The following is a 12,857-nucleotide window of genomic DNA, read 5'->3' on the forward strand; positions in this document are numbered from 1 at the left end:
GCCCAGTGAGGTTCTACTGGAACCACTGTGTGCTCACAGGAGTGCTTTTGCACACGGGTAACAGTCTGAGATTAACCTAAGCCTTAGCAGCCACATACAGAGTTATGTTTTATGGTGGGAAACAGTTACTTTTCGTGTTTCATTTCTGGTAACTGTAAAGCTTGAAGAAGCTTCAGATTTTGCATGCTGTTAGATTTGCTGCTGCTCCTTTTCTCCTGTAAATGCTGCTCTATGAAAGCAAATCCAAAGGAGGGTGATGCACCTAATGGGTGAGGCATGAACAAAGCAGCAGTCCTTTTATGAAGTGCTGAGTCCACAGGGATGCTGGGGGCAGAAGATTCCAGGGAGGATAGTATGTTTAGGAAAGGGTCTCCAAAAGAGGATCAAGCTGCCAGTCCTGTATTGAGTGCTGATAACTAATTTCAGATATCCTGGATTACATGAAAAAACAAATGAGAGAGGATACTCAATACAAGAAAGGAATTTGTCAGGGGCAGGATCCCACTAAGCCTCATTAATTTGTGTGGGAATGTTTTTCTGATCAGGAGATCCAGCAGTAAAGTGTTGTAGCAATTGAACTAGTACGCAGGGATACACAAACCTAATTTACTGCTGACAAGCAGATTTTAAGCAGTAACAGCTAGAGATTTGTACTTCTTTTAATTCATGTGCTGTAATTGCCCCCTTCTACAATATGAGGACATTTTTCATATAGTTGCATCAAAGAGCAGGACATGAACTGATGAAATTTTTGTCATGTTCTTCCAAAAGTAGCATTAAAGTTCACTGGCAGCAGAAGAGGAGTTGTGGAGGAAAACACTCCACCCAAGATCCCAACATGTTACTGGTCTGCTGAGGAACTAATTAAAGGAATTATAAAAAATTCCTATCACAATTTTCTCCCAGGTTAGATCAGTTTAGGAAGCAGAAGGTACCAGGGAGTTCCTGGATTAGGGTCTTGTAGAACATTTCCTTCTTTTGTAATACTTAAAAAAAAAAGAAAATTAAAAGAAGAGAACAATCATGGCCTTTGTTCTGGAGTTGAACAGAACCAGCCTTCAGGGCTGAAAGCAGACCTCGAAATTCCAAATACAAGAGAAAGTTCTTGGAGATGCAGATGCTGCATACACCATCCTCATGCAGGCTTCATGGGGAAGAGGCTGGGATGCTTCTGAGGTGCTGCAGCAAAACATAATTATATTAGACCTTTTAATGAAATGTTACTGCTGATATTAACTCACTAAACCTTCAGGAGTTTAGTTCCACTGATCTGTGACACGTTCCCAGGGAGCTGGGCCCTTTCTGATTTGGCTCACTCCCCTGGACCCTCTTTTAGAAGGGCTCCCCAAGAATTTTGTCACTTGTCTGGCAGAACTGGGGCAAAATGAGTTTTCCAGACCTAGTGGCAACTAATGCTTTAAGGAGCAGCTGGCAGCAGGTACAAGTAGTTGGCATGCCATCCCTTTTTCACAGTCACTGAGCATATTGTTCCCAAAATTTTATTCATCCATGCTGGCTCAAGGCCGAGGGAGATGCAGCTCCAAAGCAGGGTATCGTTGTGGAGTTATATTCAGGAGAGAGAGAGAGGTGGGGGAAGTGAGGAGGAGGAGGATGCGTGAAGAGGAAGAGGAGGATTTTTGCATCACTGCAAAGGATTTGAAGTTAGAAAATAAATCCTACAGAGGCTAAGATATAAAGTTGTCATTAAAAAAAAACCCTTCACTGATTGAAAAATACATCACTGCCTTGGTTAATACTGACCTACTTCAGACCTACTTCTCTTCCTGTGTACTTCAGAACACACATTATCCATTCAGCATTTATTGATTTAATTTTGTAGATGTTTTTTCAGAAATGCATTTCTTTAATGATAAATAATTTGTCTTCTGGTTTCTTTTGACAAGCATCTTTCAGATTTCACAGTAGAACCATAATAAGGAAGTTCAGCAGTTCAGAGACTCCACAGGATAAAGAATAAAAGACAAAATTTGGATTTACTCCTGCTTTTTTAGGTATGATGCTGGGTGAATGCCAAGCCCAGACAGGCTGACTGTCTAGATTATTAAAATGGTTGGTTGATGTTATTTGTAGGAAAGAGAAATATCAGCAGATGACATGTTGGTTGTGAGGCACTTCATCTGCCTTAAATCTCAGACTGGAAATTCCTTCTTTGGGAGAGGAGGAGGAGAGATTCTTTTATGAAACCTGAATTTCCCTAAGTCTCTGCTGTTTATTGCTGGTGGTTGTCATGGTTTTGAAGCATTGCCTCGCAGTGAAGAAGGCACTAAATAAAAAAAGGATAGTCCCCAGTGATGACACCTGAGGAATTTATCACAACTGATTATCTGGTCTAAGCTGCAGGATGAGGGTCTGAACTCATGGCAGCAAGGAGTCCTGTGGGCTTTCCATTTCCTGCAGCTATCAGGCCACATGCTTTATTTTGCAGGTCTAGTAACTAAGTTCTCTTATTTGGAGGTACCTTAGGAGTGATACATTTTCATTAATGCCTCTGCCTTCCTCATTGTATTTTTTCATGACAGTGATCCATTTGGGAGTGTTTCCTGTTGTATAACATAAAAGAGGAAAGGCTCAAACATCCTGCTACAGGGGTGGTTATGGCTTTGCTGGAGTTTCAGCTGCTCTCACACAGTATAGGAATTCCTTACTAAGCACCTTATGGACAAAGAAGATCCATGACTTCTGTAAGGAGATTGGCCAGAAAGGTGCTTCTGTTTCTACAATATGATCCTCTAGCAAATGGTCTTTTAACAGCTGAGGTCTTCCAAAACTTGAGGTCTGATCCTGTTGCCAAAGTCCTCCCCCATTTGTTAGTGGAAATTAGAGTCAGTGAAGTTGTGACAGAATATTTACAGGGTAGGAAAACCCACTGTATTCAAAGGTGTTCAGTCTTTCTGGACAGAGTCAGAATTTTGACATGGATAAGTTTTAGTATTAATCTGAAGCTTTATCTGAATTACTTGATCTTTCTGAGTCTGTAAGATTTAAGCTGGAAACCTTGAGAGCAGTTTGTAACCTTGGTACTTCAAAGTCTTCATGTAACTGTGGTATGAACTGTGTCCTGCAACACATCTCTTTTCAGTTTTGTTGAGGAAGGTGACAAGCAAAAAAGAATTGTATAAATACTTTAAAGTGTTTTGAAATATACAGTGTGGACTTGATAATCTACTTTGCATTCAACTTGAGAATAGTTTAGCTTCTGCCCATTCCTCCCCCTCAATGTTATTTTTCATACAGGTGTCATCTGGGGAATCTTACAAACTTCTGTTTGCAAGAGTTAATTAATACTTCAGTGTCACAATACCATCACAAGGCCTCCTGCTATCATGTCTTTGCAAAGGTTGTAGCATTAATGAGTTAAAAAAAGCAGATTAACTACTAATCCAAAGGTGTATGCTGAATTGCCCCCTTAAAGTAACAAGCTTGAGTAGTCAAGCATCAATGTCAAAACTGCTTCAGAAATAGATACTTTGACCAAATCAGGAGCCAGAGACACCTTGCACAAAACTAATCTTGGGCAAAATTAAAAGTCTAGGAGAATAACTATAAAATAAATACTTTCTTCTCACCCTTCCTAACCAGGAGCAGAAAAGCACATGAATTTTTTTGTAGAGCAGTGTAGGATCTTGGCCAGTAAAAGCAGAGGAGGACTTCTGTTCTTTGTGGAGAGAGAGAGAAAAAAGAAAAGAGACATTTCAAAAGGGAGTGTAAACTGTAGGTATTGGTTTCTGAGGAACACAGGCAGTTGGTAGATTTTGTACCCAAGAGTGTGCTTGGGAAAACAAGAATCTCTTTGAAGTTTTTTATTGCTGCAGTTTGGGAAAGTGGGGTAGCTCAGACTGCGTCACACACTGATACCTTTGCATATGACTCAGACAATACAATTTTAAGAGACTTAGAGATTAGGAACTTTTTTTCCTTTCAACTTCCAAAATGTGTTTCACTACTAAATGACTGATAAATTCACATAGTTTAATAGTATACCCTGAGTTCAGTTTTTCAGTTTAGATTTCTTTCTGGAGCACTTGAGAATCACCGCTGCTACAGCACTGCATCTTGTGATGGCCATTGAATAGCTTCTAGGCTAGAGGATTTGCATATTAATCCCAAAAGATGACGAGGGGTGTTTGAAATCTGGGGTAGTGACCCTACCAAACTACATAAAAGAAGGGTTCAACTCTAGTCCAGTCACCACTGACTATGGAATTAATCACCCAGTTGGATGCAAAAACCTGATGTACAGCCTGCATGTGGTCCAGCCCTTAGGAGACAAAATGCTTGGCTCTTGGTTTTATTGACATGAGGTGACTTCTGCCAGTCCCTGTGAGATGATATGTATAAACTGTCAGGGAACCTGGGAGGGAAGGTGCAGAAGCACTAGTACAAGTAGTGCATGTTTTCCCACTATTGTCCTTGTTTTCCCCTCATAACAACTTCCTGAGCATTTCATTCCTTGGGCCACTAAACATTTGATTTTCCACAGAGAGTGAAGATTGTGCTGCTTTCTACGTGTGTGCACGAGCAAATTCTGTTTGGTGGTTTGCCACTATGTCCCAAGGTGGCAAACAAGCTCTTTATTCCAAGGAAGCTCTTTGAGTGCTGGATGAAAAAAAGTAATATATGGGAAATTAGTTCAACTGAAAAGCGAATTTCTGCCAAGGGGAAAATTTTCACGCCGAAAGCCTGTCACAAAATATGAGTTATTACGTTGGGTGAATTTACAAATTGCTGTCAAAACGGTGCTGAATGATGTTACTATGGCTGTTTAGGGCAGTGCACATTTAATTATTAGCTGTTATGATACAATGCCATTATTTCTCCTGGGTCTATATATTTTTATTTAGTGTGCTTTTGCTATTGGGATTTTCAGGCAGCTACATCAATACAAAGCGGTCTCCTTTGAATGTGGAGCCGAAGAATTTTGTCTGTGTGTCAGGTTCATAAGGACACCATGCTGCTACTACTAAAAAATAGCCAAATAAAAGGCCAGACAAATCCAAACATGTAAACCAGTATTTCTACAGAGCAATGAATGAGGAATAGTTAAATAATACTCTTCCAAATACATCTGTCTGTGTTACTGTTGAGCTGAATTCCTGAAAGAAAGCACCTATGTGAAAGCTTGGACTACATTCTTTTCAGTCAAATACACTGAGAATTCAGTGCAATTAACTTCAGATGATGGATTTGTGGTTCAGAGCACACTATCTTCTGGAAGTGCCGTGAGATCTTGAAAATTTTGAACTGTTGTTTTACTTCTTTCCCATGGGATAGCCCTGTCAGACTCACATTGACAGTCTGGGGTTTTGGCTTGTTTTCAGCATGACCAAAGAACACCAGTAGCAGACTTTAACTCTCTTCCCCTTCATGCCTAATTTTCTTAGGTGTCAGAATTTCATCTAATGTATAAAATGATAGATTTTTCTCAATATTGAATCCTGGAGAGCTTGACCTGTGCGCTGTGTTAGTTCAGACTTGGCAGTAAGTTCCCTGTATTTGTGCTTTAAATAAACCCAGCAATTTCTCATCACTCTTTCTGACCCTGGAGCAGTCGAAACAATCTGTTCTCACTGAGAAACACTGAAGCTATGTGGAACTTGAGCAAATATAAATACAGATTTATGTTATAAATCTGGGGAAAGTCTTGAGAGAAAATAATTTTTGAGGGAAGTCAAGTTTGTTAGGTGGTCAGAATCCCAGTTTTTCTGAGTCAGTGAGAGAACAGTGCTTTGGAAAAGAGGGTTTAGTGATGAATAGAAAGCAGCAGTTAGTAATTCAATACTATGCATATCAACCAGGAAATAGAAAAAGTAGCTAAAGTGTGTTAAAAATAGTATGAACTCAATAAGGAATTTAAGACCTTTGGGGGAAAATCTATGGCTGGAAAAGATATAGGACTCTGTCGAGCTGAAGGATCAGGTCATAATTCTCTATTTGTGACCTTATCCTTCAGTTCTATAGAGTCTAGGGAGATTCCTACCCAAGGGTAAATCAGGTTCATTGCAGTGTCTAGCTGCTGAACACTTCTTGCCCATGGCTGCTGTTCATATAACCTGCAGTAGTATTCACCAGTGTTCAGAAGTGTCCCTTGCAGGCACAGTCCAGGTCAGAGCAATGTCTCAGAAGAGACGATGTAGCTGTTGCTAATGCCAGGATTGCTTCTAAGAAGTAGAATTCCGTCCTTAGAACACATAGGTTAGCATGGCAATACAAGAGAATGGAGAAGATAAACTCCAGGACTGTGACACTTCTTAGGAGAGGTATCTCTTGTAACTGAGTAATTTCCTTCTGTTGACATAAACTCATACCAAATATTCAGTTGAATAAGTGTGTTACTTTGTAACTGAGCAATGAGCCTGTGGTAAATAAACAGTCTTATTGATTCATTATCCAAACTGGTAAGCCTAAAGACAGGAAAATTGGGATGGAACCAACAGCTTCAACAAAAACATTAAAATACTCCTCCTTCCTGTGTGTTTTATTCTGAGCTCTTCTAATTGTTCTTCTATCCAAAGTGCTTATTAGTTTTCATATCTTTTGAAAGCCATTAAAAGTTAGCCTAAATACAAACAAACCAACCCCAAAACCCAAACCAACCAAAAAACCCAAACCCCAAACCAACCAAAAAACCCCAAACACCTGCAAACATCCTCTGTCTTATTGAAATAGTGAACTGAAATGTTATCAGCCCCTTCAAAGTTTTCCTGTCTAGTTTTGGCTGAATCAGAGTTACAGAATGGTGGGGTTTGGAAGGGACCTCTGAAGATCATCAAGTCCAGCTTTTAGTGGAATCAATCCAGGTGAAACACAATCACTGTTTACAGCTACTGTGCTGGGAAGGGCTGACAGGACTGTTGGAAGTCTAAACAGGTGAAGCCAAGGTAGGTGCACTTACTTCTGACTGTTGCTTCAGTGAGACAATGATCATACACAGAACTGATGTAGATGTGTTTAAAATAGTCCTGAAAACCTGGAGACTTCATGCAAAGGGCTAGAAAGATTATTCCTGGGGTGTATAGGTCATACATAATGTGGAAGCTGCTTTGAAAATGATGTCTGCATTACAGGTCATATGTAAACAAAATTTTGCTTGGCCTTGAAGTGCTCAGACTGCCCATGCTGCAGTCACAGGCTTTTCGCAGCCTTAGCAGTACTTGGTGTGTGGATTTCAGTAGCTGTTCTGCTGACTGAACTGGCTTGCTCATTAACTGCTGGACAGCTCATTAATTTTTCAATGAACTCTGTTTTTTCTTTTCTTTTCTTTTCTTTTCTTTTCTTTTCTTTCTCTTGCCTTCTAGGTTTATGATGAATGTGACTTGGGAAGGTAAAGATTTGTCCTTCACAGCAGATGGTTATCAGGCACACCCCAGGCTGGTCGTGATAGTACTGAACAATGAGCGCGAGTGGGAAAAGGTGAGCAGGGCTGCTGGGAGAGGAGGTGGAAGAGACTTGATAGAACCCTAGTGATGACAAATGAACCAACATCATGGGTGTCAGTGATGGTGCTCTGCTCAAGCAGGTTTGTCACAACAATTCAGAAAAGATAATGTTACTTTATTCTGAGTAGGTCTAAGGAGTTTTAACAGGGAAAGTAGTGTATCAGTGAAGATAAGCCATGTGGATTTGGGAAGATTCCTATGAAAGAACTTGCATTTCCTGCACTTTAGTAAAACAAAAATGCAGAACTGAAGATCTCCAGAAACTTGGACCTTAACTACCTCAATTTGGATAGATTTGTATAACTTTACAACTCCAGTCCTTTTATCTGCTTGATTTTGTATTCTTTGACAGATTGTAAAGTGCTATCTATCTGTCTGTGTCTCTGTCTATCTGCCTGTGTCTCTGTCTATCTGCCTGTCTGTTTGTCTTTCAAACTGTAAAATTCCTGATGAATTGGAGAATAATCCCTTTAATATTTGCCTTAAAAATTTGGACTCTTGACTTGTGTTTTGGTAAGCAAGTGACCTAAACCTCTGATGAAGTAGAAGAAAAAGTGTCTTAATATCAGTGTTAAACCTATGTATGAGTTTATCATGAGTGTGTTCTTTTAAAGAAAATCTTCCACCCCAGTCTGTGATTGTTTTGGCTCTGAGTCTTGTAGGTTGTCTGTGGTCTCATGGTTTAAAACCAGAGAATCTCAGAAACTGTTTGCAATATGTGACTGTAGAAAAATATGCACCAATATGAGGCACTGCTTTTATTTTACATTTATAAAGCATGATCCTGCATTATCTAAGTTGCTGCTGAAATCTATGAACTCTTTTCTTTTTGCAGCTTCATGATCCCATAAAATCAGTTTAAAGCTCCAGTTTGTAAGTCTGCAGGACTCTTCATGATGTTGAATAGTAATGACAAAACAAGAATTACTGAAGGGCATTCCAGTAAATTTGCTAGTCATGCAAAAACAGAGAGAGTAGCCCCAGATTATGCTATGTATTTCTTTATGTTCATTTGATGCAAATTTAAGTCTCTGGATAATTTTAATGCTATTCAAATGTGTCAATCTGAATCTTTGGAGGAATCTTTTGCTTGGTAACCATTATGAAAATTTCTTAACCCTGTTTTAAAATTCTTCAACAGTCTGCGTAGCATAGGTAATGTTCTGGAAAAAAATATTATTCTACTTGGGGAATATTAGTATGAGGCACCAAAGGGAGAAAATGGTTAGAAAGACAGACAGCAATGCTTGAAGTACAACAATTTCATACATTTTGTACCCTGAAACTTCTCTGAAGAGACCATTCAAAGGACAAAGGGAGATAGGTTTGAGGTTTTTGAAAAATGAGCTAACAGCAGCAAAGAAATGCTGGATATATGAACTCACATTATTTCCAAGAAATAACTTGAGCCAGTTTTAACCTTCAAGTGACACTCTATCATAGAACTAATGATGTGGTGCAGGTTTGGCTGTGTCTAACTGTGTAAGTTGTACAGCAGCAGTGCACACTCTGCCTCTTTTGCTGGGCTACAAGGCTCTCTGTTGGCTGATGATTACCTTGTCTGCATGCTTTTCCATATGGGAAATCTGTTCCTGCTCATCATCATGTTTAAGAAGTTTCTAGAAAAGAAAAAAATAAAATTAAAATGGCTGAAGAGAGGCTTCTGCCTGGAAAAAAAAAATAAAATCTATGCATCCTTTCCTAGCTGCCCCTTTGCTTTAGAGCCCCTTTGGTAGCAGGCCAGAGGAGCTACTTCAGTAGAGACAGCCTGCCCCTAGCTGCAGCTCTCCTGGCTGCTTTGTCGTAGCACTATGGGAAGGGGGCCAGCTTTAATTATGTCAGAGGGGAGAAGTGAAAGGCAGCCAAGAACAGGCTGTCACCACCAGAATTATTCTTCTGACCACAAGATGATCCCTGCCTCTGTGGATGAAGAGAAATAAACTGACTAATCAATTATCCTGGCAAGCCGGCCATAGCTCTCGGCTATCTTGGAGCACCCCACATCTATATCAGCAGAACATCACTGTGCATTTCAGAAATAATAGGACAGTTTCCTCAGACTGAGAGGCATGAGAAGGTCCTCACCCACCCCCTGGTTTATTTGAACATCTCTTTTGTGTCATCTTGATATTCTTCCCAAGGTGCATTTCTCAACCTGTATTTCTTAGCCAATTTCTTTCTCCTTGTTCTTTTCTCCTTGTGCGGTTTTGTTCAGTTTCAGAACTGTCAAAGTTACTCATCTGAGATCTAACATTGCCTGCTCTGAGTTCCCAGACAGGCATATACTTTTGCTTCTAATTAAAGTATTGCAATGAGTACCACAGAATTGTTTTATTGAAGTCTTATTACATATCCTTAATCCTATATGGAAAACACCAAGCCTTAGAATATAATGAAATCCTTTACTCATGTCAAAAAAAAAAATGGCAATGCAACAGCCTGGTAATCTTTGTAATGTAAGTAATATACATAGAAATTGTGAGCAACTGCTTTATTGTTTGTGTAAAAAGGACTAATTTTGCTTTCTGTGAGTATTTTTTTAACCAACTATTCTCCTGAAGATACAAGCTTTCCTATTAAAATTCAATTTTCTTTGGTTTTAGTATAATAATTTTCTTTTACTTAAGGACTATTTTTTCTTGGTTGCAAAACTAATAGACTTGACTCAAGGTTTGAGGTTAGAAAATCCATTCAGCAGTGGTTGAAGAGCATCCATCTCACCCATAGGAAAGTAAGTTCCTTTTCCTTTACAAATGACTCAGTATCAAAACTTAGAAGTGTTAACTTCCCATGTAAATGGGGTTGAACGAGAGATTTGTCCCATATCAGTTTCTGAAAAAAAGCTGATTGGATGCTAATGGTTTGAAGTCTCAAAATCACTTTTGGATATGTTCAGCAGGCATCCAGTTAGATATTTTGACAGATCCTAAAGCACCTACTCAAACTTCTGACATCACCATTCATATTCTTTCCACTAATCTTGACAGGCAAAGGGGCTGCTGTTCTCAGGAAAAGATTTTTCAGAAGACAAGCTTAATGTGTTTGTTTCAGGGAAACCTGATATATTTGCCACTTAGCAGTGTTGCCCAAATATCACCAAAGTGCTGCAGGAACACTGAGCTAGTGCTAAAAAATCCTTAGAGGCCCAGCAGCTGCTGCTGCAACTCCCCCATTAAGCTTATCTCAGTGCGGTGTGACCTGGGTGTCTCACCTGCCCTGTTATCTTCACTGAGTCACAAACTTCACAGTCTGTTAGTCTGTCCTTTTTCAAGTGTGGAAATAAAGCCAGTCAATCCAATATTGGAATATAAATAGCAGTGGCAAAATTAGATGACTTAATTAGCTGTGCATATGATACATGTTAAGTAAAGTAGGGAGGATTTTAAGATGAGTGTGCTCCATGTGTAAAGATGAGTTCCAGGCAAACCCAATTTTTACTGGTGCTCCAGGTACATACACATGGAGTAACCATGGTCTATATTCTGGGGTAACTTGTGAGATGTAAGTGTCCTACATTTTTGTAGCCAATGAGTTTGTACAAGAATCCAGAGTAAAAGGTACTACCTGGCACAACTGCTAGTTAAATGTCACTGCAGGAACCACTACATCCTGGCTGATTCTAAATCTAAGCAACTTCCCACTAACGTAGGATTTAATGCAGAACTTGCTTTTGCTCTGATTAACTAACATATACCAGACTTACTGTTTCAGGTTGTACACATTTGTATCTAAGTAGGAATGAGTAGGCAGAGGGTGCACAATTCCTGCTGGGAATAAATGAACCAAGGTCTTCACAGAGAGCTCCATCTGGCTACTAACAGCCACCGTAATGTAGCCAAGAAAAGACAGTTCTCCTGTCTAGTGGTAGAGCTTCAACTTCCCTGGACAAGGGCTGAAAAATGGAATGCTCACTCAGACTTCTGACAGTTTTTGGTCAGGGTACTCTGATAAGTCACTGAGAAGGTACAGGAGAGTTTCTCTGAAAATCTCAATTAATTTCAGAGCATGGGTTTTGACAGCCAAAGGATCTTCATGGAAGCTCTTCTCCAAAGGCTGTGAGGAAATGCTTGTATCTTAGCTATAGCAGATGAAATTGCATCGCCTAATCATCGATTTGCTGGTATGTCTTTTGTCAGCAGCTCTGTGGCCTACAGAGATCTTTTCCCACAGCAGGAACAGTATGCTTTTCAACATCTATTGGGATGTCATTTTCTTTGTTCCATTCTTGTTGCTTAGTGTATTTAATCTTCCTGCAAATATGCCTATCCTGACACTGTTGAGTTAGAGTTTCTGTATCAATGAGCTTTTGCTTAGCCCAAAGGCCTTTCCTTTGACCTTTACTGTACTGAAGTGTTTGAATTGCACCAATTATTATGCAGCATTTCTTAGATCCTGTAGTCCCAAGGAGGATGGTTCCCTCCTCTCTGCTGCTGTAAAGGAATCACAGCTACCATGGAAAGCAGGTGCAAAGTGTGCTTTGTACATGTTCTTTACACTGATATTAGAGAGGAGATTAAAGAACAGGAAGACTCTCAGGGCAGCTTCTCCCATCTGCAGATAAAGGTATGACTACTTGGACATCTCTGGAGAGTTGCAAGAGCTGCCCTGAATGCAGAGGTGACAAGAAGTCTTCTCTCACTGGGAGGTGCAGGAAGAGATTGTCAATTTGTTTAGCTCTGTTTCTTTCTCATGACATAATCAACTCACTAAAATGGCTTCTGTGGCGTTGAAGTCTTGTGCTACAGAGTAATTTGGGGCACTTCCCAGTGCCAAAACTATACCAACCACTGAGAATTTGGTGAGTGCTAATTACTAATCCTGTACTGAAAAATGAGGCTGCAGGAGATGGTATCTTTTCCTTCCATTCCTGTTTGTTTTGAATCTCTCTGGGTACTGTGTTCTCCTTTTGAGCCCTGTTGGTTGCTGTATTGGTGCCTTCTTGTCAACATGAGGGGCAGCCATGGGGGAAGAGCAGTACATTTGCATAGCCCCTTTGAGATTTGGCAGCACATTTTGAAAACTTCAAAGTCTTTAAATGGATGTCTGCAAACCACACAGGGCTATAAAGCACTCCCTATTAATAAGATGTGAAAGTGCTTGCATCATACCCTGTCATTTAAATTTAGAGTGTCATTGTGAGATGTGGACCTTCAGAAATGTGACGCAACCCAGAGGTTTGCAAGAGGTATACAAGAGATGCTGTTACCAGAGGAGGGATTTTGCTGCTATGCTTTTTCTGTGACTGCCTAGTACTGCTAACCCAACAAATTCAATTTATGCTTTTGTAATGGGTAGCTTTCTAGCTACTGACTTCAAACTTGCCAGAGTAGCTCTTCCTTGTGAGTGGAAAAGTGTGATGAAAAAAAGGTAATGAATAGGTTTTCTCTAAAGCAAGATGAT

At 39.9% G+C, this 12,857-nt stretch overlaps 1 protein-coding gene across 2 annotated transcripts in view; it reads left to right on the forward strand.

Moving 5' to 3' along the window:
- GRIN2A (glutamate ionotropic receptor NMDA type subunit 2A) overlaps positions 1 to 12,857 on the forward strand; it is a 186,758-nt gene that overhangs the window by 103,300 nt on the left and 70,601 nt on the right. For both annotated transcript variants that reach the window (XM_068147145.1, XM_068147146.1), the window contains exon 5: positions 7,317 to 7,431. In XM_068147145.1, the coding sequence (XP_068003246.1) occupies positions 7,317 to 7,431 (115 nt within the window). The remainder of the gene's footprint in view (positions 1 to 7,316; positions 7,432 to 12,857) is intronic.

Source organism: Melanerpes formicivorus, unplaced genomic scaffold, assembly GCF_026170545.1.
Source record: "Melanerpes formicivorus ecotype bairdi unplaced genomic scaffold, bMelFor1.0.p_v2 SCAF_14, whole genome shotgun sequence".
Classification (NCBI taxonomy): domain Eukaryota; kingdom Metazoa; phylum Chordata; class Aves; order Piciformes; family Picidae; genus Melanerpes; species Melanerpes formicivorus.